General features: G+C 35.1%; 2 protein-coding genes across 2 annotated transcripts in view; one reads left to right on the top strand and one right to left on the bottom strand.

Moving 5' to 3' along the window:
* Positions 1-17,744, top strand: part of DIS3 (DIS3 exosome endoribonuclease and 3'-5' exoribonuclease) — a 43,358-nt gene extending 25,614 nt beyond the window's left edge. Inside the window, exons 14-21 of the mRNA XM_020992440.2 lie at positions 1,514-1,641; positions 2,662-2,748; positions 5,114-5,270; positions 9,371-9,585; positions 9,839-10,007; positions 10,589-10,747; positions 12,275-12,397; positions 13,481-17,744. Of these exons, the coding sequence (XP_020848099.1) occupies positions 1,514-1,641; positions 2,662-2,748; positions 5,114-5,270; positions 9,371-9,585; positions 9,839-10,007; positions 10,589-10,747; positions 12,275-12,397; positions 13,481-13,564 (1,122 nt within the window). The 3' untranslated portion in view covers positions 13,565-17,744. The remainder of the gene's footprint in view (positions 1-1,513; positions 1,642-2,661; positions 2,749-5,113; positions 5,271-9,370; positions 9,586-9,838; positions 10,008-10,588; positions 10,748-12,274; positions 12,398-13,480) is intronic.
* A 2,868-nt stretch (positions 17,745-20,612) lies between these two features.
* Positions 20,613-27,226, bottom strand: part of BORA (BORA aurora kinase A activator) — a 33,422-nt gene continuing 26,808 nt past the window's right edge. The window contains 4 exon segments of the mRNA XM_078147700.1: positions 20,613-21,020; positions 22,563-22,700; positions 25,550-26,163; positions 27,216-27,225. Coding sequence (XP_078003826.1) covers positions 20,970-21,020; positions 22,563-22,700; positions 25,550-26,163; positions 27,216-27,225 — 813 coding nt within the window. The 3' untranslated portion in view covers positions 20,613-20,969.

Genomic DNA, 27,226 nt, shown 5'->3' with positions numbered 1-27,226 from the left:
CCCTATCCACTTTTATTTTTTAGAATTACCCCATTGTATACAGCCCAACCCAAGTCTGTTTTTCAAACTACCCAAATAATAGTGACAGTCATAAGATAACATTTTCATGCTGATAACATTTTCACATATAAGAAGTAAACAGTTTGACCTTATTGAGTCTCTTATAATTGGTCTTTAGTGTTTACCATATATTTCTCCTGGATCTTATATGTCGAATTTCACACTAAGTTCTGCTCTTTGTATCACAAATACCTGAAAGTCTTTCATTTCATTAAATGTCCTGTTTTTTAAAAAAATTATTTTTTCAGGATTATACTGGTTGCAGCTCCAGCTTTTTTGCTCTAAAAAAAATAGTGTTCCAAGTCCTTCACTGTAGAAGCTACTAGGTCTTGTGTGATCCTGATTATAGCTCTGTAATATTTAAAGTATTTTTTTCTTGTTGCTTGCAATATTTTCTCCTTAACCTGGGAGCTTTGGAATTTGACTATGATATTCTTCTATGTTTTCCTCCTGGGGTCTCTTTTAAGTGGTGATTGGTGGGGGTTTTTTGGGTTTTTTGGTTTTTTGTATTTCTCCTTTATCTTCTTGTTCTAGAACTTCAGGGCAATTTTCCTTAATAATTTCTTGTAATATTCTGTCAAGATTCTTTTTTTGATCATAACTTTCAGGTAGTCCAACAATTCTTAATATTGTTTCTCCTTGAACTGTTCTCCAGATAAGGTTTTTTTTTTTTTTTGCTAGGCAGTGTGGTTAAGTGGCTTGCCCATGGTTACACAGCTAGTAAGTGTTATGTGCCTGAGGCCAGATTTTTACTCAGGTCCTCCTGACTCCAACGCTGGTGCTCTACGCTGGCGCTCTATCCATTGCGCCACCTAGCTGCCCCTAGATTAGTTTTTCTGATGAGATGTTTCACATTCACTCTTTTTTTTTTTAAATTCAATTTTATTTTATTATTTCATGGTGTTTTATAAAGTCATTAGCTTCTCCTTGCCCTATTCTAGTTTCCAAGGAGTTATTTTCTTAAGTTTTTGATTCTATTTTTCCCATTGAGACATTAAATTAAATATTGTATGGGCTACTTCATTTTTCTAATTATTTGCCTACTGAATATCACATGTTAAAAGGATTTTACTTTATGGTTGCTAGAACAGGCCTTATCTAGGCCAATTTCTAAACTTTCATGATTTAGTTCACCACAGTGACTCTTGGGTTTAATTAAAAACTAAAGTAACCATTGTGTGTATGGGGGATAGGGGACTGAAATAAAAGTTTCTTTTTAGTTCAATATAACATTGACTTTAGGTAGATAACAAGGTTCTACTCTGATTAAATGCTTGGTTAATAGACCAGAAATAGTACTATTGAAAGTAGGAATTTTTATTCAAAATTTCCTTTTCATTATTGATTTTAAGCAGTTTAACATTTGGATTTTAGATTTCCACCTGAGCTTGGAAGGCACAACTCTAATTTTCTTGTTCATAATTGTCATGTTAATTCACAATTTCTTTTCCAGGCTTCCCTTACCTATGCAGAAGCACAAATGAGAATTGATTCAGCAACCATGAATGATGATATTACCACTAGTCTCCGTGGACTAAATAAACTAGCAAAAATTCTGAAGAGGCGGAGAATAGATGCAGGGTATATTTTCTTTATTTGTTGGCTCTATCTGACTTGGATACCATTATTAAGCTATCTTGTTAACCTTTTTTTGAAAGACCATGTTTATCATGTGTAATAGAAGAACATTTAATGGTTTGTGTAGCAGCTATTTCAAGTGTGCATTAAGCACTATATTTGAGTTTATATGCATATTAAATATATAATGTATATATATTAAGTGTATATCATGTATGTGTATATATTTACATAGTAAATGTATATTAAATACTATAGAGGATGTATGGCATATTGGATAGAGAGCTGGTCTCAGAACCACGTAAGACTTGCATTCAGGTCTTGTCTCTGACATACTGTTTCTTTGACCCTGGACAAGTTACATAACCTCTCACTGCTCTAAGCAATTAAGAGTATAAGTGGCAGAGAATGTGCTGATCTACATTGGTAAAATCACTTCTTACACCAATGAAATCACCAGTTTCTATCTCTGACCTTTATTAACTACTGTACAGTAAGATGCTTTGTAAAAGGTAAAATTCTCCTCCAGTAACATATCCATTAGCTAGAAACAAAATGTATCCTTAGAACACCTAATAAAACCTGTGATTACTCATTCTGGAGGAATTTTTGTCTAACAATTCTAACTCTTGCTGATTCAGTAAATACTGTTAAAAAGTTGAAGGTAAAGCATTACAACACTCCAGGAGGAAGAAACTACTTAAACTACTTGTCTTTGAATGAGTTCTGCTGTGTTTTCTTTTTGAAAGTCACTTTTCTAGATTATTTAAGTCTTTTCACTAAGGCTGATCTTGCTAATTATTGTGCTTAAAACAATTAAACTTCCCAGAGGAGTAGTTACATCCCAGAATAGGAGTTTTTTAACTCCAGTTGCTAGACTACACATGGTTTTCTGTATTATTTAAGACCTTCAGGAAAGTTCTATTGTATACATTCTCCAGTTTTAATCCAATTATTTTCAGATTTCTGACTATAATAGGGTCATTTGACCAATCATTTCTTTGTTTGTTTTTTTTCTTATAGGGCTTTGATACTTTCTTCTCCTGAAGTTCGATTTCATGTGGATAGTGAAACTCATGACCCTATAGATCTTCAGACAAAGGAACTTAGGTATGTTGTTTTTAAATAAAAGATGAATAAGATTTTGATTTTCAGCATGAACATTTAGGATTTACATTAACAGCTAAAACAGTCACTAGTAGCATTATCTCTCTACACACACACATATACACACACACACACACACACACACACACACATACACACACACGATGTGTGTGTATAAGCTCTATTTTCCTTTGGTTGGTAAAAGGTGTTCAGTGTATTTGTGATCTCATCAGTGTGAGTATTCTGTCTAATGGGTGCAGATTCCAAGGACACCTTCCCATTTGGTCTTATACATGTCTTGTGTTAAACCTTCTCTAAAGATTGCAGTCCAGTGAGCTGGAGGGTTTTCTCTGGGTCTTTTAATACTGAATGCTAGAGCAGTATTCACATTATCTGGTATCCCTTGGTAAACTTGGCCTATTTTCCTTTTCTTGTCATTTCTTGTGCATCTTCTTTGCCTCTTTAACATATTTCATTGAGAATATGCTAGAACATGTTTACACTTACCTTGAATCTCTCCATTGTCTTCCATAAAAGTCATACTCATTGTGATGTGGAGGTAGCCCATGTTTCCTTTAAGTCTTTGTCAGTGGAACCTCTCTTCTGTCTTTGCTGTTGTGGGGCTGTGGGTGTGAAATACTATATATAAATTCTGACTTAGTTGTTGTATTGATTGGTTTTGCTGAACTGCTTTTTATCTCATGTTTTTTCTTTGTTATGAGGGTTGGTTTGCCCCAGGGGAGGAAAGAGAAGGGATATTCAGAAATAAAAGTGATATTTTGAAAATCAATAAAATGTTTATTTGTCATTTATTAAGCATTGTTTATTAAATATCTATAAATCTGTGTCTGTGGAGTGTAAGCTCTAGCTAGTAGCTACCAAGATAGAAAGATTTCTCAAGGTCCTGGTTATAATAAGATAAGTCTGAGGACCAAAATAATTAACTGTAGTGAATCAGTTCATTAGTAATATTGTCCACTAAGTGGTAAATTACTTGGCCGTGGTAATCCATGAAAGTAAGAAGCAGAAAAAATGAGAATGTTCTGATTCATTTTCTTAGAGTCAGGTATTACTGTGCTTATACTAACTTTTATTAGACTGTTTTAATTTTAAAGTGTTACTGTTTCCCAAATTTTCAAATTTTGGCTTCTCATAGTGCTCAAAAGCACCCCCAAGGCCACCTAGTTCAGTCCCTTCATTTCACAGATGAGGCAGCTGAGGCCCAAAGAATTTTAATGCGTTCCCAGGGTCAAGTAGCTGGTTTCTAAGACAGGGCTTGAGCTCAAGTCTTATTCTTTTCTATGGCTTCAACATCATTTCTTTATAGATGACTTCTAAATACGAATTTAAAATTCTGATCTCTCTTCTGAACTCCAGACCTGTGTCATCAAGAACTTTGCAAATACCTCTGTGAGGGTATTCTACTCACCAGCACCTGAGTGTGTGTGTGTATATATGTAGAGAGAGAGAGAGAGCCCAGAAAAGGAAGTGGTTCAATTATGTGGCAAAAAATGAAAAGTAATAGTTGGACAGCTTGAATAGTATACTTTGAGATTCTTAGCACATTGAGTGGATTCTCCATTGGGGATTTATAGGAAGACATGCCTTTCATTATACCCTATTCTCTCTAGCTAGCATTCTTTATCTCCTCTTTTTCAGTCAAATTCCTAGGTTAGAACAGAAACCAAGGAAAACATTTAATTATGAAAAACCATTAGGTATATGGAGGAGGCATAGTGTCAGAAAAGAAAAAGGAGTAAGGTTTTGTTCAGGGTAGATATGATCATAGATTTTGATCTGGAAAGGACCATAAGCCATCAAATTCAGTCTCCTGCTTTTACAGATGAGTAAACTGAGACCTATAGCTGTGGGACATTATCCTGAAAGAAGTGGTATTATCACAACTCGCAGAATCTTAAGTGAAGTCAAGAACAGTGGGGAACAAAGAAAGGCCTAACTTGTCAAATTGCACTCCATCAGAGCCCTCAAGAGTCCAACATCATGACAGTGTGAGAATGAAATAGCAGAGAAGGATTTTTTAAAATAGGTGCATGTAGACGTGCATTTAACTAATGGGACAGTAGGATCATGAATTTAGATTTCAAAAAGACATCAAAGGTCATTTAGTCCAAGCACCTATTTTGACAGAAAAGGAATTTCATGCCCAGAGAGGAGGTCACACAGCTAGGAAATGGCAGAATTCAGATTCTAATCTGTGTCCCCTAACTTGAAGTCTAGCGCTTTGTACTGGATACGTTGAAGCTTCCCTTTAGTTGCTAGTAAAAATAATGATGTGGTTTGTTAAATATTCCATTATGGTGTTATAAAATCCTGAATTCTCTTTTCTGACATTCTTTTTTATTGACAGAGAAACAAATTCCATGGTGGAAGAATTTATGTTACTTGCCAATGTCTCTGTTGCAAAGAAAATCCATGAAGAATTTTGTGAACATGCCCTGCTTAGAAAACATCCTGCTCCTCCTCCATCAAATTATGAAGTCCTTGTGAAGGCAGCTAAAGCCAAAGTAAATTCCTCTAGCATCCAAATTCTGGGATGTGGCTCTCATTGCTTAGATAGTAAATCACTTATGCCAGGGGTGGGGAACCTGCAGCCTTGAGGCCACATGTGGTCCTCTAGGTCCTCAAGTACAGCCCTTTGACTGAATCCAAACTTCACAGAGCAAAATTTGAACAAAATTCAGTCGAAGGGCCACACTTGAGGACCTAAAGGGCCACATGTGGCCTCGAAGCCACAGGTTCCCCATCCCTAATTATTCCATTATGATTTTGCTTACTTTACACATACTGTAAAACATGCCAAAAGTTCTGATTCTTCTCACATAAGGTGATCTAATTCTTGACTCTGTACCCAGTTTGCCGGCCTTGTAGTTGATCCATTACATATTTTCTTTTGTTCTTTATTGGTATCATTGTCTCTGCCTACTTTTTTATTGCCATTTTCCTGATTTTTGTATAGAGACTACCTCAAGGTGCTACGGCCAAGTTACTAAGCAAGGTCTTAAAATCCCAGATTTAAAAAAAAAAACTTTGTCCCCATTTTCTAACCCAGGGATGGCTTAAATCTTGCGCATTAGTAAGAAGTTCATTATTCAGGTAGCTTGCTGTGTTAGACATTGAGAATTGACTGAACATGGAACATACTCTTTGAGTGATGGAATAGCCACAAGAATCCTTGTACTTTGGATCTTTAAACTTGAGTAGTTAATAGTGTCCCTTAATAATATTTATGTCCAAGAACTCAAACTCCACCTTTGAAAACATAAATATACTTTTATTAGACATGTAGAATAAAACTGTTCAGCTTACTTTGGGGAAATTTCAACTCAAAAATAAATGTGGAAAATTTATTAAAATGGGAATTACCTTTGATAACTATTTTGTATGAAGAACATTAAGTAATTTCTATCACCATAGACAGGGAGACATCAACAGAGCTAAAATTCCAAAGGAAGAGTTTCCATACACCGGAGCAGGGCAACATAAGACTACTTTTTTGGGGGGGTTGCCCTGAACTATTCTGGCTTTTCTGATTGGGTGGAATGAGAAAGAACCTGGCTTTCAAGTACAGTAAATTACCTTGCATCCACCCTGATGCCAGACTTTACAGCCAGAGTAAGAGATGATAGGTATTCCTCTGAGTTTACCATTCCTGTCTCTGCTTTTGATTTCTAAATCTTCTAAACTCAGAAATAGAAATTATTGGAATCTTGGTGGGAAATGACCACTCTGACTTTGCAATAGATAAGAAAGAAAGCTGGGCAGAGCCTAAAATGTGCTCTAGATTTTGAGAACAGATTTCAAGTGGCTTAAAGAAAGGAGCTTTCTTTGATGGATTTAGCTGGCCAGGCCCAGACCCCCTATGTCTTAGCACAGTTGAAATAACCGGTTCAGATGACTGCTTAACTATAGTTTGTGATCTGGCAAAGATCACAGAGAACAGATAAAAAGAGGTGCTACAGAACTTCAGAAAGGCAAATGTCCCAATTTTCAAAAGAGTGTATTATGGGAATAGTTAGCATTATCTAGAAAAGGAAGTAGTAATTACAAAAAGCCACAACAGGTCATGCTAGTAACCACTTTCTTTTTTGTTGTTACTAGACTGGCAGATAAGGGAGGATGCTTTATATACAGTTTATGTAGATATTTAGGAAAGTATGTAACAATGTCTCTCATGTTATTCTTTTTGACAAGATGGAGATATATTGATTAGATAAATGGATTTAGAACAAGTTAAATGGCCAGACTCAATGAGTTGTCATCAAAGTCAACTTAGGATGTCTTTAGTGGCTTGCCCCAGGTAGTTAATATTTTTATCGATGATTTGGATGAAGGCATAGGTGGCATGCCTAAGAAATTTGCAGATAATACAAAGCTAGGCAGGGTGGAACACATTGTGTGATAGTCAAGATCTCAAAAGACCTCAACAGGCTGAATGAAATAAGAGTTGTAGATTTTAGTGCGATGTAAGTTCTACGAGTCAACATTGTGACAGGCTTATGGACTTGAATTAAGCTGAATTCAGAAGGGCATACTATCCAGGACTATCTGAATTTATTTTATTCTGTTATACTGTCTGAAATTGTACTAATCAGATACTTACCTGAGTTAAGATCCTAAAATGTACACTGTTCTGGGTGGGTTGGGAGCATCACTCTTTCATAAGTTACAAGAAGAGTAATCTAACCACAATGTTTGCAAAGATAATGGATACTTTTGATAGTGAGGAGAGACAGTTGGCAGGTAATTTTTTAAGGGTAAGAGTGGGGCAAGCCAGGTTGGGATGCTGCAGTGAACTATTTAATTAGAGAAAGGACCTAGAAAAAGCGCCATAAGGAATTGGAAGAGAGCTGCAGAATGAGAGGTAGGATGTTGAGAAATAGCATTGCACAGTGAAAGGGTCATGGAGTTAGGGGTCTTGAGTTCAAATGTCACTTCAGATACAGTCACCAAATTCTCTGAACCAGTTTGCTCATTTATAAAATAGGTATAATATCCTCAGGATTAGTGTAGTGAAAGTCCTTTGCAAACCTTCAAGGATTATTGATATGGGAGTTAGGATATTAAATTAGAATTAGATTGTTGTGTATGTACAGTGCAAAGAACTGTAGCTTTGAAATACTGACTTAACTAGTGTCTGCTTCTGTGACTGCGTGCAAGTCACTTAACCTGTTGGGGTCTTAGTTTCTTCATCAATAAAATGGAAGGTATAACTAGAGTCGATCCCTATCCTAAATCCTGTTTTCCTAAAAAAACTTGGTCTCTTAAGAACTTGCATGCTATTTAGCTGGCCTTCTAGAAGCTTAGGAAATAATAATGGTAAGTGACAATAGAATGTTTTAAAATTGGCAAAGCATTTAACATTGGAACTTACTCAGGGTCACAAAGCACTTAAATCTCTCTTGACTTTGTCTAGTTTTGGTACTCTGCCACTGTCACACTTTCTTATTTTTTGTCTTGGGGAAAGAAGACAAGATGAAGGGGGAAACTCTTTCTCCTTAGTACTACTACTTTTGTATTAGCGCTATTTCTAATCTCCTCTCTTCTCCCCTTATCTGAGGGTGATCTGCCCAAAGGAAGGTAAATTTTGATGGCCAAAAGCTACATAGGTAACTTGGGGTTTACTGGCTAGATTTCTTTCTCAAAGACCAAACCTTAAACCAAATTCACTTTTTTTGGGTGGGGGAGAGAGGGCTATGCAGTGGGCTTAAGTGACTTGCCCAGGGTCACACAGCTAGTTAGTGTCAAGTGCCTGAGGCCAAATTTGAACTCAGGTCCTCCTGACTCCCAGGGCCAGTGGGTCTATCCACTAAGCCATCTAGCTGTCCCTCAATTCACTCTTGATCTTGTGGTTTGAATAACAATAGGTCCCTGCCCAGTTAATGGTTATTTTTGGGGGGCCTTCCCAGTTCAGAGTGAGTGTAAATAATAACTGTTTCAATTTTGGCCAGCAACCCTGAGGGTTTTCCCCTCCCACATTGATTTTTTTTTTTAATTAAAGGGGCCATTCTTTGACAGGCTTCTTAAAGAGGCCTATTTGCTGAATGTACATTGTCTCACTCAAAGTGAGACCCTGAAAATACACCTTAGCTTAAAAGGGCCAAGGTCTCCCACTGCGTCCTGGGCCAACTCCAGTTGTCCTTATCGATATCTGGCCACGACCCAAATGGCTGTGGAGAAGAAAGTGAGACTTATGACTTTGCACAGCCCTTCCTCACTCAAATCAAGAACTCAATTGCAAGTCTTCTTATCATCCCCCTGTTATCATGATCCTCTTCATGAACAAAGGATGAACCACACACAACCACACAACTTGTAATTCCTATATCCAAGTCTTAGAACATAGGTTAGTATGATAGTTTAACTACATTATTAGTTTAAAATATCTATACCTTAGTCTTAGAACTTAATCATTATTTATAATATTTTTATAGTGAAATATGTTCAGAGTTCTAAACAACTAATTTTAAAACATACTTTAAAAATATTATTTGTTCAGAAATTGGAGTGGGCTCTTTAGAATTCATTAATGATAGTATTATATATTTGAAAGGCTAATTTAAAAATAAAAATGGAACAATGATATTTTCCTTCTCTTTTCTTACAGAATCTGGATTTTAAGACTGATTCAGCAAAGGCTTTGGCTGACTCTTTGGACCGAGTGGAATCTCCTGATTTCCCATATCTAAACACACTGTTCAGGATATTAGCCACTCGATGTATGATGCAAGCAGTTTACTTCTGTTCTGGAATGGATAATGATTTTCATCACTATGGCTTAGCATCACCAATATACACACATTTTACTTCACCCATCAGAAGGTACTTTGAGATCGTAAAACTCAAGAGGAAGAAATAGAAGTGATACATCCAGTTTTGGTGGAATATTTTTTAACCTACATAGCAAAACTCATATGTTCTTTTAGTTGTTTTTGCAAGTATTTCTGCTTGTTGTGTCAAAAGTATTTTTAAGAATTGTGCTTCAAATCTAGAGCATGATTATGTGCATTCTACAAAATGACATTTGAGACAGTGTTGATGTGTAAAAATATTTTTCTTTTCCCTGTTTCTAAAGATATGCAGATATAATTGTCCATCGGCTTTTGGCGGTAGCTATAGGAGCAGACTCTACTTATCCAGATCTGACAAATAAACACAAACTAGCAGATTTGTGCAAAAATCTCAATTTCCGACACAAAATGGCACAATATGCACAGCGGGCATCTGTTGCGTTTCATACCCAGGTTCGTGTTTAATTTCATAGAGTGATTAAAAGTGAAACTTTATTCTTCCAAGATAAGAATATGCAGTCATTCAGGGTCCTTAAAATGTTATTAAAAAGAAAGAAAACATTAAGGTTTATGAGGATGCTACGTAATTGAAATAAGAACATTGTAGATGTATGTTTTCTCTGAGCTCCCACTTCCGCCATTCTAAAGATCAGTAACTATTTGAAAATGGGTTTGTCTATGATGGTAATCATTTTTCCTTTCTCCTGTTGATTATATTAGGAAAGTAAGTCATTCCAACTTGTCGTTAAGAAGACGAGTTCAAAAACTTCCATATTCTGAGCCTTATTTTCCTCATCTTTAAAATGAAAGTGTTGTACTTTATGATTTCTAAAGTCCCTTCTGGCTCTAAATTTATGATCTTATAATCTTCCATTGGTAAAGTGGTTGGAAAAAGTAAAAAAAAAATAACTCTCTATAGTTGTCTATAATTTTAGTAACATTCAAAAATCTAACTAGTGTGATTTCAAATTACTTGTTTTAAAAGGTTTTTTTCTCTATAATATAACCGAAAGAAGTTTTCCTATTTCTTACAGCTGTTCTTCAAAAATAAAGGAATAGTGAATGAAGAAGCCTATGTTTTGTTTGTAAGAAAGAATGCTATTGTGGTGTTAATTCCAAAATACGGTTTAGAAGGAACTGTGTTTTTTGAGGAAAAAGACAAACCAAAACCAAGACTTGCTTATAATGAGGAGGTATGGTGTCATATACATATATATATATAGATATAGATATAGATATAGATAGATATATAGATAGATATATATATATATATACATATTTCATTTTGGCATACTTTGTCCCTGCATTACACCTTCAGAAGAGTAATGATACATCCATGGATTTGGGGACTAAAATAGCTTAGCCTCTTTGTGAGATTCTTTAAGTACTGACTAAGCGCTTCTTCCTTCTTGACAGTACTGTGGTCTACCATATTCTACTTGGGTCAGCTAAATTACCCACACTTACTCTTATAACTTACTTCCTTCTACTTGGTTCCAGATCTGTTATTTCGTTGTTGTAGGCCATTTTCCGTGGAGCAGTTCTCCGAACTGGTGCAGATCAGCAACTGTTTCAAAGCGTATAGTTGTAGCAAGTTGGCCAGATTTGTGAGTGGTGGTGACTTATCTCTTCCTGGTCTCACAATAAGCAGATGTCTGGGACAGTTGTGCAGTGGATCAGTCTCCAGCCTTGAAATCAAGAGGACCCAAGTCAAATCCGGCCTCAAACACTTGGCACTTACTAGCTTTGTGACCCTGGGCAAGTCACTTAACCCCAATTGCCTCACCAAATAGCAAAAAAAAAAAAACCCAAACAAACAAAAAAACACAATAAGTAGATTCAGAGGAAGGACCTAAATCCACAACTTCTTGAATCCCAAGGCAGCCCTTCTATATATTTGCCATCCTGTATATTACCTATATACAAAAAAAATTCAAGAAAGAAATGTTTAAATTGTTTTACCTGAAGTTAATAATTGTTTGTCCTTTCCATGGGAAGGGGAGAACTGATTATTTTCCATCCCTATGTAGCTGCCTTTCTTACTTTGGTCCTTATTTCAGTCTCTTAGGTATTTCTTTTCTCTCCTCATCTCTCCTGTTCTTCTTTTGCCCCTCTTAGGATATCAGAGTAAATCTCCAGTCCCTCCACAGTTTATTTCTAATCCTGTGGGAAGACTTAATCAGTAGGTTAGCTGGTTTAGCTACACATTCCTTTTTTTCTGGGCCAAAGTTGCTTAATTAAGCCCCAAATTTAAGGGCAGGAAATAGTAATCAACATAACATTTCAGTAACACTAATTGCTTCATCTCAAGGATTTAGATGAATTCCAGTTAATTTTGTTAACTGCTAAGTAACTTTTTTAGTAAATAGGGTTGAGAAAATCAATAAGAATTATTCGAAAGCATGTGGGTCCTGAGCTCCCTGGGTAGCCCATAGTAATAATCTTCGTTAAAGTATGGGTAAGGGTGAGGAGAGAACAGGGAAGGAAGAGAAGAAATTGTGTAAGTAAAATAACATGTTGGTATATCATGGGTACCAGATCAACTATTGTTACAAATTGGCCAGATCACATAGTTTGTGATGATGAAATATTTTAATTGAACAGAAGGTGTAATTGAAATGAAATATTTTAATTGAAGCATATGTAAGCAGTAAGAATGAAGCTACAAATGTCTGAAAGCAATAAAAAATAGTTTTATAAATGTATTTTTTAAAATTTAGATGCCCTCACTAAAAGTAGAAGATACAGAATTTCATGTTTTTGATAAAGTTAAAGTGAAAGTCACCTTAGACTCATCCAATCTTCAGCATCAGAAAATTCGCATGTCCCTGATAGAACCGCAGGTAAGACTGGATTTACAAATATATACTCATGTTGTGGTAGGATAATATGTGTGCACTACTTTTGTGGAAGCTATAAGAATAAAAGGATGTTTGTGGTCAGACGTTCTTTTAAAGCCTTTTCCCTCCTTATTTTGACATTTAAGAGTTTCAAAATGAAAATGTCTTCAACTGTCATTTGTAACATCTCTTACATAGTTTTGGACAGTTAGGTTGAATCATATGTTTTAAAAGTTCCTTCCAGCTAAGTGATGTTTCAGTATTTTCATCAGAAATGATTTTAAAATTTGACATAGTATGCTACACACAAACTGAACTTGAATATAGGTTAACCTGACTTTATACAGATTTCTGAAAATTGTCTATATTAAATACTTGTTTATCAAACTTGTTTTTCTATAAACTTCTATCATCACTTAAGTAATATATTCCCATTAGAAGTATTAGGATCTCCAGCATGAAATAAAAAATTTTGAGTCCTAGCTTTAAAAAAAAAACTGCTTTAGCAGTTCACCTGACTTTTAAATAAATTGCAGTGTTGTGTATCAGTTTTCTTAAGGTCTTGTTTGCTACATATTTATCTTCTTTTGTACCTGTAGATAATTGCTTCTTTAGCTTCTGTATTAATGTAACTTTTTGGTGTACTAAAATATCAGGTTTGGGGTATTTTGTGTGGAAAGGGTCAGAGTGGAGGGAGGAAAGGGTGAAGAGTTTGGTCTGAGAGGTGAGAGCTGAAAATCAAAAAATCTGGCTTTTCATTTTGGTATTTTCTAAAGAATGATTAATTATCCACTGGTGGTGGGGGGGGAACAGTGACAGGAAGAGGGATAAAGGGGAAGTAAAAAGATTAGATATCACTTAAATATAGTGTCTTCTGTCTTCCCCTACCCATCTTCCTGGACCACTCTTTATTAGAAATTTAGAATTAACACTAGCAGAAATCAGGAAGTAAGTACATAATTGCAATAAGCAAAATAATTTGTTTTTGTTGGCAATTAATATTTTTAATTAACTGTCAATCTCTTATTATTTTATAATTTTTTTAATGACATCTTAAATTTTTTTTCTTCCACTGCATTCTGTTAGATACCAGGAGTAAGTGGTCCTACTGATTCTACAACTTTGAACACTGATGAACCAGAAAAAAAGAGGAGCAAGCTAGAAAATTAGCTGTATCTAACAACAGAGACTGTTACAAAATTGATTTCCTTTTGTAACATTGGGGAAGAACACTGGCAAGTTTCATGGTTAAAAGTATTGGGTGCAAATTTAATTTGTTTCTTTTAAAATGCATTTTAATCATTTTTAAAATTTGCATTTTTATTAAAAAATTGCCTTCAAGTCTTTCTCATCATCTTTGAGAAGAGTACTTCTCTTTTCATTTTCTAGGTGTAACAACTATTATTTATGCAGAAAAATTAAATTGAATGCCCATCACTTACATACTGATAGGACAGCAACTTCAGGGACCAGATAAAGATCATTTAAATGAATTTACTTCAGAAGTGCCAGTTACTTTACTGGCTTATTTTGAAGCATTCATCTCTTTATTGAAAAGCTGATTTATTTGACATAAATAATTCCTGATTTCTTAAATAAGGAGAAAGAAGAGGACCATCCTGGATTTAGAGGATAGAAAAACAAGATATTGTCTAAATGCCCAAAGCTATCAAAATGCTTAATTATAATGGTAATTTAATTCCCCCCAACCTTGAGGTGTACCTTGCCTTTTGGCATTCTGGAGCTCATGTTTCAGTGCCCCTTCTCAGAAAATTACCAGTCCCTATCGCACTTCACCTGTTACAGGAAACTGATCTGATTATACTGATCCATCCTAAAGTATGAAGGACTTCTCTTTAACATTTCAGAGGGAATTACTTGTTTGACCAAAGTGAATCTTTAATTGGTAGGATTTCAGGCAATGTGGAAAGACCCTTGCAATCTTTAGGTTTTTTTTTTAATTAAATTCTTTGACTGTCTGGGGATCTTTCCCTATTAGCATACTTCTTAATCTAAAGTACTTCCAAAAAAGTTAGCCTTAAGGAATTGCATAGCAGAAAGAATACTGGACTAGGATTCAAGAAACCTAGATTCTAATTCAAGCATTATTGCTAACTCATTGTGCATGACTTAGACAATTGCGTGACACTGAACCTTTTTGGGGCCTCAATTTTGATATTTGAGGATTAAGAAAGCTTCCAGCTTTGAAAGATATATTACAGCACCTTCTCTTCAGGTAGATGATGAATAGTGGAGAGTAGGAAACTGTTCTTTGGCTTTTATATATAACTTAATAGAATCTAGGAGACAGAAGTTATGATTCCTTGGCATGGGATGCCAACAAACTTTCTGGGAGCTTCCAGCTGACAGTTGTGGCTACTGCCAAGTTTAGGGAACTGGAACAAAGACCTTCTGGACTTAAGATTTTCTTCACTCAACAGCAATGTCTTCCATTCTGCTATAAGAATAATATCCCATAATTGATTAACTGTTGAACATCCATTCTCTGGTTCTCTGCAGGAAGCAGAGGAGATGACTCCTCAGTGCTCCTGAAGCTTAGGTGGCCTTAGGATGAGGGGAGGGAAAAGGAGAGTTTCTGGTCCCTTCCTGCCACAATTCAAATCAGGTATCATTAAATGTAGGAATTTGTTTTATTTGAAAGCACTATTAATTTCTGTTTAGTTTGGATGATTATACTATTTGAGCTCTAATCTCAACTTTCTTCTTTGAGAATTAATACTTTCTTCAAAAATTCTTTATTGAATATGAATTTAATGCATTTTGGTGCTAAAGGATGTGTTTAATATATCTGGCTTTGGTTTTATGCCCTTGTTAGTAGTCAAGTGGGGAAAAGTTCCACACAGAGCTGAGAATGTGTATAATTCTTTCTGTTCCCATTCAGTAATCACCAAAGGTCTGTTACGTATAACTTTCATAAAATTCTGTTCTGGTCCTTAACTTCTTATCTTTTGGTCAGACTTGTCTAAATCTGAAAGGGATACTCTGAGGTCTCTACTTATTTCAGTTTTATTATGTCTCATTCTATATGTTAATTTTTCCTCTAATGATAATGACATTGGATGCTATACCATTTGGTACTATTTATTAAGTATTGATATTCTTTATTTATGGTGCTTTAAGCATAATGTACTTTCCCTTTTTTTGTCATCTTTTTATTATGTATCTTAGTGCTGCCCTTGCTTTTTGAGTTTGCTTCAAGTATAACAGATTTGCCCTAGCCTCTTATTTTCTCTCTGAGTCTTTTAGATTCTGCTTTCTAATACATTCTACCCTCCTTAATTTTTATGGGTTATTTCATCCCATTCCCATTCCCAGTTATAATTGTTAATTATATATTTCCCTCTATCTTGTCCTCTTATGTTTTTTAATCCTTGCTACTCTTTTTATAACAAAAGAGTTGTGAGGAGTGATGTTGAAATGTTGAGAGGAAAATGTTGAGAGAAGTGTCCTCAACATTACTGATCTATATTTTACGTAATTTGCTTCTTCACTATCATTTTTCATTCCCCTCACCTAGTTCCCAGTCATGGAGTCTTACCTCTTTTTTCTTTTTCTCCCTCCCAACTCCACCTTCGTGTTTTACCCTCCAAAAATGGAGTTTGTCTTGGGAGTAACATCTCCCCGAATTTATCCTCTCTTAACCCCCTATTGTTTTCCTGTCCCTACTTGATTCTCTGTGGAATTTAATTTCTACATCATATTCTTTGTGTGTGTGTCTGTATATGCAATCCTCATTTGTCCATTTCAGATCAAAGTGATGAAGTTCAAATGCAGCCTACTTTCATCTATTTCATATTTGTAGTCCTGTGATTATTTGAAATAATCCATTCTAGCTTCTTTTACCCTCTGTTTCCTAGTGTGTTCTTCACTTCTTTCATTTTAAGATCAAAATATAACAAAACTGCTCTTTGTCTTATTACCTCAATGATTCTTGAAGACATTACGCTTCTGAGGTCATTTTTGCTTCCTGTCCCCCATTTATAAATACTTCATTATGGTATAGTTCCTTCTAGTTCTGAGTAGATAATCTCTTAATAAGGAATAGATGGAAGTCCTCTATTTCATTGAAGGTCCGTTTTCCCACCCATATGATTATACTCAGTTTCACTAAGTTAAGTTATTCTTGCATGTAAGCCTTTATCTTTTGCTCTCTTTAGTATTCCAAGCATTTGTCTCTTATATAATTTGCCAACTGTGGCTCCTTGGTACTTGAAATCTTTCTTTCTGACTGCTTATGCTCTCTCTCCCCCACCCCACCCTCCTTCAAGCCCTCTTCATTTATTTTAACCTGGAAGTTCTAGATTTTAGCTTTGACACTCCTGGTAGTTTTCATTTAGGAGTTTCTTCTAGTAAGTGACCAATGAATTCTTATTTTCATTTTGTCCTCTGGTACTAATAGGTCTAGGCAATTTTCATTCATGATTTTTTTTAATTAATTTTTTTTCAATTATTTGTTTTTTTCTCTCCCTTGCACCCTCCCCTTCATCTGCCCAATAAATCCTTGGAATAAATATGCATAGTCAGACAAAACAACATGTGCTTCTCTATGACCTTTTGGGTAATTCTCAACTGTAGTACTTTACAGACAGTAATGTTTAATCACCAGAAGAATATTGGTGGATCTTTGTTCCAGGGAAAAGTTGGGTGTCGTTAAAAGAATTCTGTGGTTTTCTGAAGGTGATCCAATCCATTTTTCTGTTGAATTCTGGGCTTGATCATTCATTAGTAGTATCTGTCTAATATATAAGAACTAAGTTGTCCAACTGTGTGTCATCACCTGTGCCATATACTTTCTTCATCCACTCATCTTTTCTTGTATGAATAATTAAGCTGAATTGAGTGATTGTGGATTTTTTTTTCTTCAGTCTGCATAGTCATTAGCAAATGGTAGCATCTGGAAAATCCCACCATATACAGGTTCTGTTATGTCTTTCAAGAATTCTTGTGTTCTTTTATCATATACATAGGAGATACCTTTGTTTAATAAAGTATTAAGTTCCTACTACATGCCAGGCATTGTACTAGGTGCTTGGGATACAAGTTCAAGAAATGAAACAATCCCTACTCACAAGAAGCTTACATTCTAATAGGAGAGAAAAGTACATATAAAAATATATTTAATATAAATACAAAGTTAAGACTCTTTAAGGTAGTTTTGTGAAAGTCTCTGTGTAATCCTTTCTATACTGTCATCAAGGATGCCATCAATTCATTAGTAGATACTTCTCAAAAATTTTATATAAGTAGTGTCTATGGGTTGGTGATTATTGATGCTATATTGATTGCCTTTTTTTATTTGTAATAATAAAAGTCAAAGATTTTTATCTATTACCTTTGATACCTTACCTTCCTTCACATACTTGGAAAAACAGTCACTGAACACCCTCAAAATTGTGTTACCTTTAGCACCAACCCCCTGTGTATAAACCTGGTCTAGTTCAGCTTTTTTGATCTTTTATTTTTTTTAAATACCATTTCGACTTCCTCTTGTAGCATTCCCGTAATTGAGATGTTTAAGACCAAATATGATTCCACTTGCTATGTATGTTCAGTCGTACCTGAACAGCCATTCCAGCATAGACTCTGCCAAAGTTTATATTTTTGTATTATAGTATTTAAGAACTAGGGTCATTTCCACTAAACAAATGGAGTAGGATTTTGAGGGAAAACTTGAGTTAAAAATGAGCATATTCTATAAAAATGAAAATGTTCTATAAAATAAGGGGACTGGCCCTTAGCTGACCTTGTAAGATCTCTTTTAACACTAACAAACTATTATTTTACATGTGATAGCAGTTACCAACATTACTATTATATTTTCATTCACTTTAATACTACTAACATTTATTAAGAGTCAATTCTGTGCCGTGGACTGAACTAGAAATACAAAGACAAATGAAAAAAAAATTTATCCTTGGGGATCTTACTGGGGGAAACAACACTTACACAGAAAATGAATACAAAATTTGGGGTGGATTTGATTTTCAGTAGAGGAGGGAAAAGCACCAATAGCTGAGGGAATTGAGAAAGGTCTTATGTAAGAGGTGTCAACTTGAACTGTGTTAAATTCTAAGAGGTAAAGGTGAGGAAGTAGGTATTGCAAGCATGGAGAAGAGTGAGAAATGGCAGATGAAATGTTATGTATAGGGAACGGCAAGATCAGCTTGGCTATAATGTGGAATGTATGAGGGGTAGTAGTCAGTCTGGGTTAGAGCCATATTGTACAGGCTTTAAATGACATAGTAGTTTGTATTTAATAGCCTTATGGAAGAAGGGCTAGTATCCAGTTACTGAAGCTTTTTGATTGATGCAGTCAAACTACGGCTCGGGGGGACCTGACTCCTGTTTTTTTATGGCCTATGAACTAGAATGGTTTTTACATGAAGTTTTTTTGTATTTCAAAATGTAAAAACCATTCTTAGCCCTTCTGCTCATTACAAAAACAGGGGGCTGACCAGACTTGGCTTTCAGATAATAGTTTGCAAATTTTATTTTGGTATATCAGTTTAGCTGCTGTGTGATAAATTGTGGGACAGAGAAGAGATTGGATACAGGGAGACCAATTAGGAATCTATTGCTGTAATGCAGGAAAGAGGTGATGAGATCCTAAACTTGGGTGGTAACCATGTTCTCAGTGGAGAAAACAGAAGTGGATGCAACAAATAAATATTAGGGAATTGACAAGACTTAGCAACTGATTAGATCTGGGGTAGAAGGCAGCCTGAGAAGTTAGTTTGCAAGGGGATGAACCTGGGTGACTAGAAGAATGAATGATAGTGCACTCAATAGAAATAGGAAATTTAGAAAGTAGAGGAAAAGATAATGAATTCTGTTTTAGATACATTAAATAGAAGAATTTAAGTAGGACATCCAGTCAAAAGAATCCAGGAGGCATTCAGTGATGCAGCACTGAAATTCAGGAAAAATATGAGAACTGGATATGTAAGTTTGGTTAATCACTATATAGACATGATCAGGAATTAAGTTCATATATCATTCCAAGAGTAAGCCCATGAAAAACTTTGGGACATACGCAATGGCCAAGGATAATCCAGAAAAATATACTATTAAGAATCTATCAGAAGCAATTTCACAAAAACAGGGAGAAGGGAGTGGCCATGAGTGTCAGAAAATGCAGAGACAAAATCTAGTGGATTTAGCAAATGAGATCATCAGTATTCTTTGTGAGAGAATAGCATTAGTTGAGTGGTAGGGGTATAAAACACTGCAAATGAATTAAGTAAAATGAGGAGTTGAAATGATGTAAAACTGCATATGGTCTTCGGCCAAATTCAGGAGAAAATACATAGGATGATAGCTTGATTAAAAGGCAGGGTCAAGTGGTTTTTGCTTCGTTCGGATGGCTAGTAGCTAGGCACGTTTGTAATCAGCAGAGAAAGCCAGTTTATAGGTTGAAGAAAAATGGGATCCAGCTATAGAAGGCCTTTACCTAGAGCAAAGGAAGACAATGAAGAGTATGAGGATATGAGATCTAGAATGAGGAAGAAGGCATTAAGAATGGCCTCAATTTGAAGTATGAACTTGATGAACTTTGCTGAGATGGATTGGTATAGAGGGCTTGAGGGGAGAAGGTTTAGAACAGGTGCTATGGAGAATGTGAGAGCTCATCAAATAAGAACAAAAAGATTATCGAGAGGGCTTAGTTGAGATAATCAAATAAATTTGTAGTGGACCTAGTTGGTATGGTTTTACAACTGCCCCCTATCAAGATTTAACCAGTATAGATGGATAGATAGATATAGGAGGATAGAAGCAGTATAGAAGTATCAACTTGATGGATACTTAAAGCATCATGATTTAAAGTGGGGCAAAGTGGCCAGAGGTGGTAGAATGAACCAGTTAAAGAATTAGGACAGTGACTAGCATTTACAATGAAGACAAGGATTTAGAATTGGTAGTAAGATATAGGGAGAGAAAGGAGAGAAGTTCTGATAGAAGCATTTCATATTTCAAAGTTAAGTAGAACACTTGTAGATTTCTTTTTATGGAATACACTAATGAAGGGGAATAGAGTTTTCATCACACATCTTAGTATTTGCAAATAAAGGAGTGGAAAACTAGGTCTAATGATTGAAGGCTGCATACTGAATAAACTAAGCTTGTTTTTAGTCAAAGTAATTTTACATATAACAGTCTTATTTAATGGTTACCCATTTAAAGAGCAATGCTAAACAAATGTGAAAAACAGAACAATTTATTAATCCCCTACATCAGAAAAAAATCATGTCACATTTAACAAAAAAATTAATTATGATCAAGTCATTTGAGGTAATTATGAAGTTTTAATGATAAAAAGAAATGTCTGCTTCTGTGATTTGGTGAAGTTTCAGGAGCTCTTCTGCCCTTTTTTTGTAAACATCAACTTGGGCATTTGATTTTCAGTGCCAACTTTCACATTGGGAAGGGAAGGAAAAAAGGGTTCAATCTGTAGTCAAGGCAGTTTTCTCCCAATCATAATCACATTATTGAGCCGGTGCACAGAATATCTTAATTGGCAATTCAGTGATGGTATACAGTTCTTATATACACACTTCTATGAAGGATGTGCTGTTTTCCTCCAATATCCTTGTGTTGTATGTTCTTGCTAATTAAAGAAAAAAAATAAAGAATACCTTGTTATCAGTCTATTTGATAAAGCACTACGATTTCTTTTGGGGATCAAACATTAGCACAGTAAATTAGCACACTCAGGCCTATAGTCAGGAAGACCTGGATTCAAATGACCCTGAACAAGTCACTTAACCTATATCTGCCTCAGTTTCCTCATCTACAAAATAACAGCACCTAACCTCACCACTGTTGTGAGGCAGTGAGTTAATTATATGTAAAACACTCTGTAAACCTTAAAAGTACCACATAAATGCTAGTTGTTATATATTTTTAGAAACATTTATCTACTTGTGATTGGATTAGGGTGACTATTGGGGATTAAAATTTATTTCAGAAACCCATAGTCCATACACACAAAAATGAGTGAGAAGTAGTAAAAGCTAACTTTAATAGAAAAAAAAATTACCTTATGTAAGTTATGTTTTTTAAAATGATTCAGCAGTAGATAAGTTTTCTAATATTTATATATCCTAATGAATAAACTGGCTTGCAATTTGAGTTAGCATTTCTTGGCTAGTAATAAAATTGTCACAAGATTCTTTTATCATGGAAATATAAAGTTAAACAACGATGACAAATATTAATACATACACAGGCTAATGTTACAATAAAAGTTCATAGGGTTTTAAGACTTACAAAACACTTTTCCCATAACACTAAAAGGAAGTAAGTACTACTAGTATTTTATAGATGTTAAGAAACTAAGACTGAGAAAAGTTAAGTGGCATGCTGAGGATAAAAGAACCAAAAGTTAGAATTCTGGCTCCAGGAAAGCCCTGGGCCTTTCAGTAATAATGGCTGACTGCTAACAAAGCTATCCTGAACAACTGCCCACCTTCGTTAGTATATAGGTTATCTCCATTTTTTACAGATGAGGAGACACAGCTATAGTAAGTCCTACAATACCACAGCTCTCTCAATAATAAGAAAAGGAAGCCCTTGCTATTACCATCTTGAATCTAATCAGTTACCACCTTTACAGAATACATATTAGCAGATAATAGTAAAATTATTTATGCTAAATATTTATATTTATGAACATGCCTGATAGTCTTGTGACAGATACTTCAGAGATACCAGAAGTGTCCCAGAAGACCAAACACAGAAACTAGAAAACTAGCCGTAGTGTTTTGCCACTCTCCTTAGAAAAGCTTTCCCATTCACGATGAGTTAAAATACCAGGCCAAGTAGGAGTCCTGTTTCTAAACTTTCTGTCATTTCACACTTTCCCTTAGAGAAGGGTTCTGCAAACCACAACCCACAGGCCAAATCTAGCTCTACCACACCAAAGGCAGCTAATGATTTTACACTTTTAAATAAAATTTTATTTTAAAATACCTTAGAAAAAAGAATTAAGCTCTTACTGAAATTAGACCTAGAATAAACAGTTGATGATACTGATAACTGGCTTTATATAGATCTTGTTTGAGGATAAGGAATTTCACCATAATAAAACCAAAATACAAATACTATATTGTACCACCATATAATTTTTCCCTTCAAAAGTATCCCATACCTTTGCTTCAGCAACTTGAGATTTGTTCTGAACTTCAAAGGACGGTGCATCATTTTCTCTACAATAGCTCTCTGTTCCAATTCCAATTGTATCAATAATACTGCTCCCACAAGTTTGTGTATTATAGCCACTATCGACCTGAGTAGAACATTAAAAAGAAAAGTCACCTAAGAATTAAATTGCAAACTCTAAACTTTTCATATCAACATATTCGTGATCTTGAAGAACCTTAAAAGGTATTTTAAAATTTTAATACATCTTTAAGAAACCTTAAATATATGATTAAATTTAAACTATGAGCTAATTTCATCAACCATTAATAATTACTACTGTATATCAACACCATGTAATATGCAATAAAATTATGCTGAAATGAGTAAAATATGCATGATGAGTATAAAGTAGCAAAACTGTAGGGTAGGATTAAAAATTTTTCTTAACAACTTTATCAGAACATACCCTTATATGAGCTTGATTCCCTTCAAAACCATCACATTTAGGGTATACAAACTTATGGCAATAATGCTGTCATTGTTAAATCTTTTGCAATATCATTTATAGACATGCCACTCAAGAAAAGTTATTTCTTTATAATAAGAAAGAGGGACAATGGACAAAGAGCTGACCCAAGATTTAGAAGTGACCTCAGTTCTTGTTCAAGTCTACAGTATTCTAGCTGTATTATAGTGAAAATGAATGTTGTTATCAGTTTATTATGTTAGCTGTTACATACAGAAACCATATTTCAACTGGGGGTCAATATATTTATATTGGCTACTGACCTTCTGCCAATCTTCCTATAAAGGATATACGGATATATTTGCTACCTAGGAATAATACTCTACCTTGGATTACTTTGAAATTAGCTATCTGGTCAAGATAGGCAATATAGGGTAGAAAACAGGATCATGAAGATAGCATAAATCCTCAGATTTTGGAATCCTAGGTAAGGCTTTCAGAATTCATTTCTAATATAGAATGCAACCTTGACCAAGATAAGAAGGGTGGTGCTTACTTGGAATTTACTTAATTACCATTGCAACTCAGGTGAAGTATGCTGAGAGAAATCTAGAGCAAAGAAGACCTATATTTAAATTAAGGAATAGATGTGTTCCTGGTAAGTTGTTACCTATAAAACAAAATCACATGTTTTCCTGGTGCTTTAGATCAGAGTTTATGGATCACAGAATATTGAGCCAGAAGAAATTTAAAGATTATGAAATGGGCTAGAAAAATGGGGCCATGACAATTCTCAAGACATATAGTCTAGTGTTTTTCAAAAATACCATAGCTGCCTAACCCTTCTGGAAAACTAAAGATTCACTTTTGCGAGAAAAATTTTGGTCCTGGGATTTTTTCATTTTAATCATCATTTAAAAATGCAGTAAACTGCATTTTCCCCTAAATCACAGAAATGATTAATTCTATTTCCTAAGATAAGGTTTTATAATAAAAATATTATACCAGAAACTGCATTTCATTAGGCTAGATCCACATGAGAGAAAGATGCATCCTGAGAGGTTGCTTGGACCTTTAAAGGTAGACTGTAGAGACTATACAACTTGATTTCCTTCCTGACCTACCTTTCCTCTAGCCTAATATTTTCTTTTAAAATCCTAAGGCAAAAAAAGCAACTGATCTTTCTGGTGTATTTTACTGCCTAATTAACTTAAGATAACCTGAGAACCCTTATTATTTACTAATGATTCTCATGCTATTATAAAGGCAGACTGGTGTTCCGGACAGAATTCTGGGTCTGTGGTCAGTAAGAAATGGGTTCAGATCCTACCCTGAACACTTATTAGTCTATGATCCCAGGAAAACCATTTAATTTCCATGTCTCTAGCCTTAGGAAGCTCCATCAGCCCTAGAAACACTTGCTGTCTCTCATAGTGGAGAGCATTCCACTGTTCAAATCATAGATTCTTTGTTTAATAGTGATTTTTAAAAGGGCTGTGAAATGAAATAACTTATTTTGGATTTCACTAAGAGTATTACAAAAATCTAATAATTTACCATAGATCTAACTATTTACCATAGTATGCCAAGATATGGACTTGGTGCTGGAAGGGACCTTAAGACAGCATCTATTCCAAATTCCTCCTGTTAACAAATGAAAAAACTCAAGCCCAGAAAGGTTGAAGGATATTCTTAAGGTCCCCACACTTTTAGTGGCAGAGCCAGGATTCAAAGCCAAGTACCTGGACTCCCACCTGTCACCTCTTCCACTGTAGCAAGCTGCTTGTAAAGTATGAATTTTCATTAGTGTTTACCCACTGAATTAAAGCAACAGGCCCTTTTGTGCAGTTATCAGTTCATGATGTAGATGTCATACAGTCCAAACCACTCATTTTACAAACTAGGAAAATGAGGCCAGGAGAGCTCAAGTGACTATATGATGGTAAGGGCAGAGCTGATATTCACAGCCAGGTCCCTCTGTCCACAAACCTAGTCCTCTTTCTCCAATGGGTTTTTAGCCTAATGGAGGCAAACAAATAGTGTACCCACCCAGCTAGGTCACAGTATGTGGCAATAACCCTTCTGGCCTGTAATACAGGCCATTTTTGTAAAGCAGTGAAGGCATATCATTTGAGTGCCTGTGCTCCCAAATAACTCCATTTCTTGAAGCATGAACTAGCTAACCTTAGTAACAAGGAAAAGCTGGTTTTATGAAGTGGGGGGAAGATAGGATGAGCTTTTCTTAGTGAGCTGCTCACAGTCCTGTGGGTATATCTTGAATAACCAACAGTATTAATAAGATGCACAGTGCAGTGCTCAACAAGAAACACAATACATGGTATATTCCAGGTTTCAAAAGATTTAGGAATATTATATTTTGAGTTTATATTGTTACAGTAACAATATTAAAATTGTTTCTTTATAACTAAATTCAGAGAAGTAGAGGAAGAAGAATATGTGGTTGATGCCTTAAATGAAGGCAATGGGGAATACCAACAAATAAGTTAAAATGATTTCTAATGCCTTACCTGAATACTACTGCTTTCACAAGGAATGACACTGCTTTCTGCAAGAGGTGACATGCACATATGAGAGCTTTCAATACTGAAAGCAATACCGGTCATAAATCCAGTCATTGGTAAACTCCCATTACTAACTGTATCCTTAACCCAAATGTTCTCATCTGCTATCTCCACAGGATCAACCATCTCTACAGAGCTATTCTCCTTTTCACCTTCAATGTCTTGCAATAATGCCAATTCTTTCTCACAAGCACTGGATTGATCTTTTGTAATAGACATGGTAGCCACAACTAAATGTGTGCCATGTGCAAAAGCATCCCCATCTAGCTGTCGCAGATGTATGCCAGCAGTATCCATTGGTGGTAAAGAGGCATCTGTGGGAGGAGCATTTTCTTTTTCTTCTTCTTCTTCTTCATTATGATGCTCAAGAGTAAAAGGTATACGAATAAGTGAAGTACGGTACTGAGTACCTCCTTTGCACGTCCCAAGTCTCATAGGAGACCAATTTTTAATTGGAGAACAGCCATCTATATATGGACTTCTGGTACAGGAGTTGGTAATGCCGTTAGAATGTGGGGCAGATGGCATATCAGGAGAACGAAAGGTAAACTTCTTTGGTTCTAAAGAGGAAAAAAAAAAGTAGGTATATATACACACATTCACATATACACATACACACACAAATGTATTACATATTTATGACACTAATTAAAGTCATTAAGAACTTTTATTTCAGGAAAACTAGCTTCCTACAATTAGAATAATTATTTAACTGTTACTGCCAAAAAATATGAATCTATTGAATAATAAGGATCTTTCATATCATACTCTTCTCAATCACAGACTAGTTGACAAGAGAAATCTTTTAAGAAATATTTTCCATTAAAACAATATTGTTCACATTAATATAATATGGGATGTGCACTTTATTATTTTGTTAACAGACAAGTAGTAAAAAGCTTATAATTTCAGCTTCTAAATATAATAAAAACAAAAGCACAACCTGCATAATTTATCTTATATCAGAATGCTAAAACTTTAAATGCAGAAAATAAAGAAATACACTTTTGACTACTATTAGACTAGGTATAAAATTTCAGGGAAGAATGGGGTTTTGATAATAATTCTTTGTAATACAATCCCACTCAAAATAACTTCTTTGTTGATTTTCTTTTGAAAATGTAAAATGTGCTATGTGAATGGAATTGTATCCAAAACAAAACTTCACTGAATATTTTTAGAAATGTAGAGCTCATCTAGGAGGCTCCACCCATAAAACTATACTAATATAAGTACAATTCTATTTACCTCAAACACTAATTTTATATTTCCATGTTTCAAAATATCTGTAATTCCAATAATATGGAAACATCCTACACCCATACAGATTGAACCTTTTAATGCTTTACTAATCTTCATTAATTGTGGCCAAAAAAATTCATGGCCAAGATTCTAATAGTGAGTCTCTCCAAAATTTCTAGGCTGGCCTTTTGTCATCAGGGCTATAGTGAAAGCCTATATAGCTTGGTGAGACCTGCCAAATCTTGCATTCCATTACATACCCTTCAAGAACCCTAGGTCACCTTTATATCATGATAAAATAATTGAGAAGGACTGTAAAAAAGGCCTCATTTTATACTTAAGACAAACAAATAAAACCCTAGAGTCATACCAGAGAGTGGT

The sequence above is a fragment of the Phascolarctos cinereus genome, unplaced genomic scaffold, assembly GCF_003287225.1.
Source record: "Phascolarctos cinereus isolate Bilbo 61053 unplaced genomic scaffold, phaCin_HiC Scaffold_7;HRSCAF=346, whole genome shotgun sequence".
In the NCBI taxonomy this organism is placed as follows: domain Eukaryota; kingdom Metazoa; phylum Chordata; class Mammalia; order Diprotodontia; family Phascolarctidae; genus Phascolarctos; species Phascolarctos cinereus.
The sequence above is the reverse complement of the archived record's forward strand: the minus strand, read 5'-3'. Positions and strand labels throughout refer to the sequence as shown.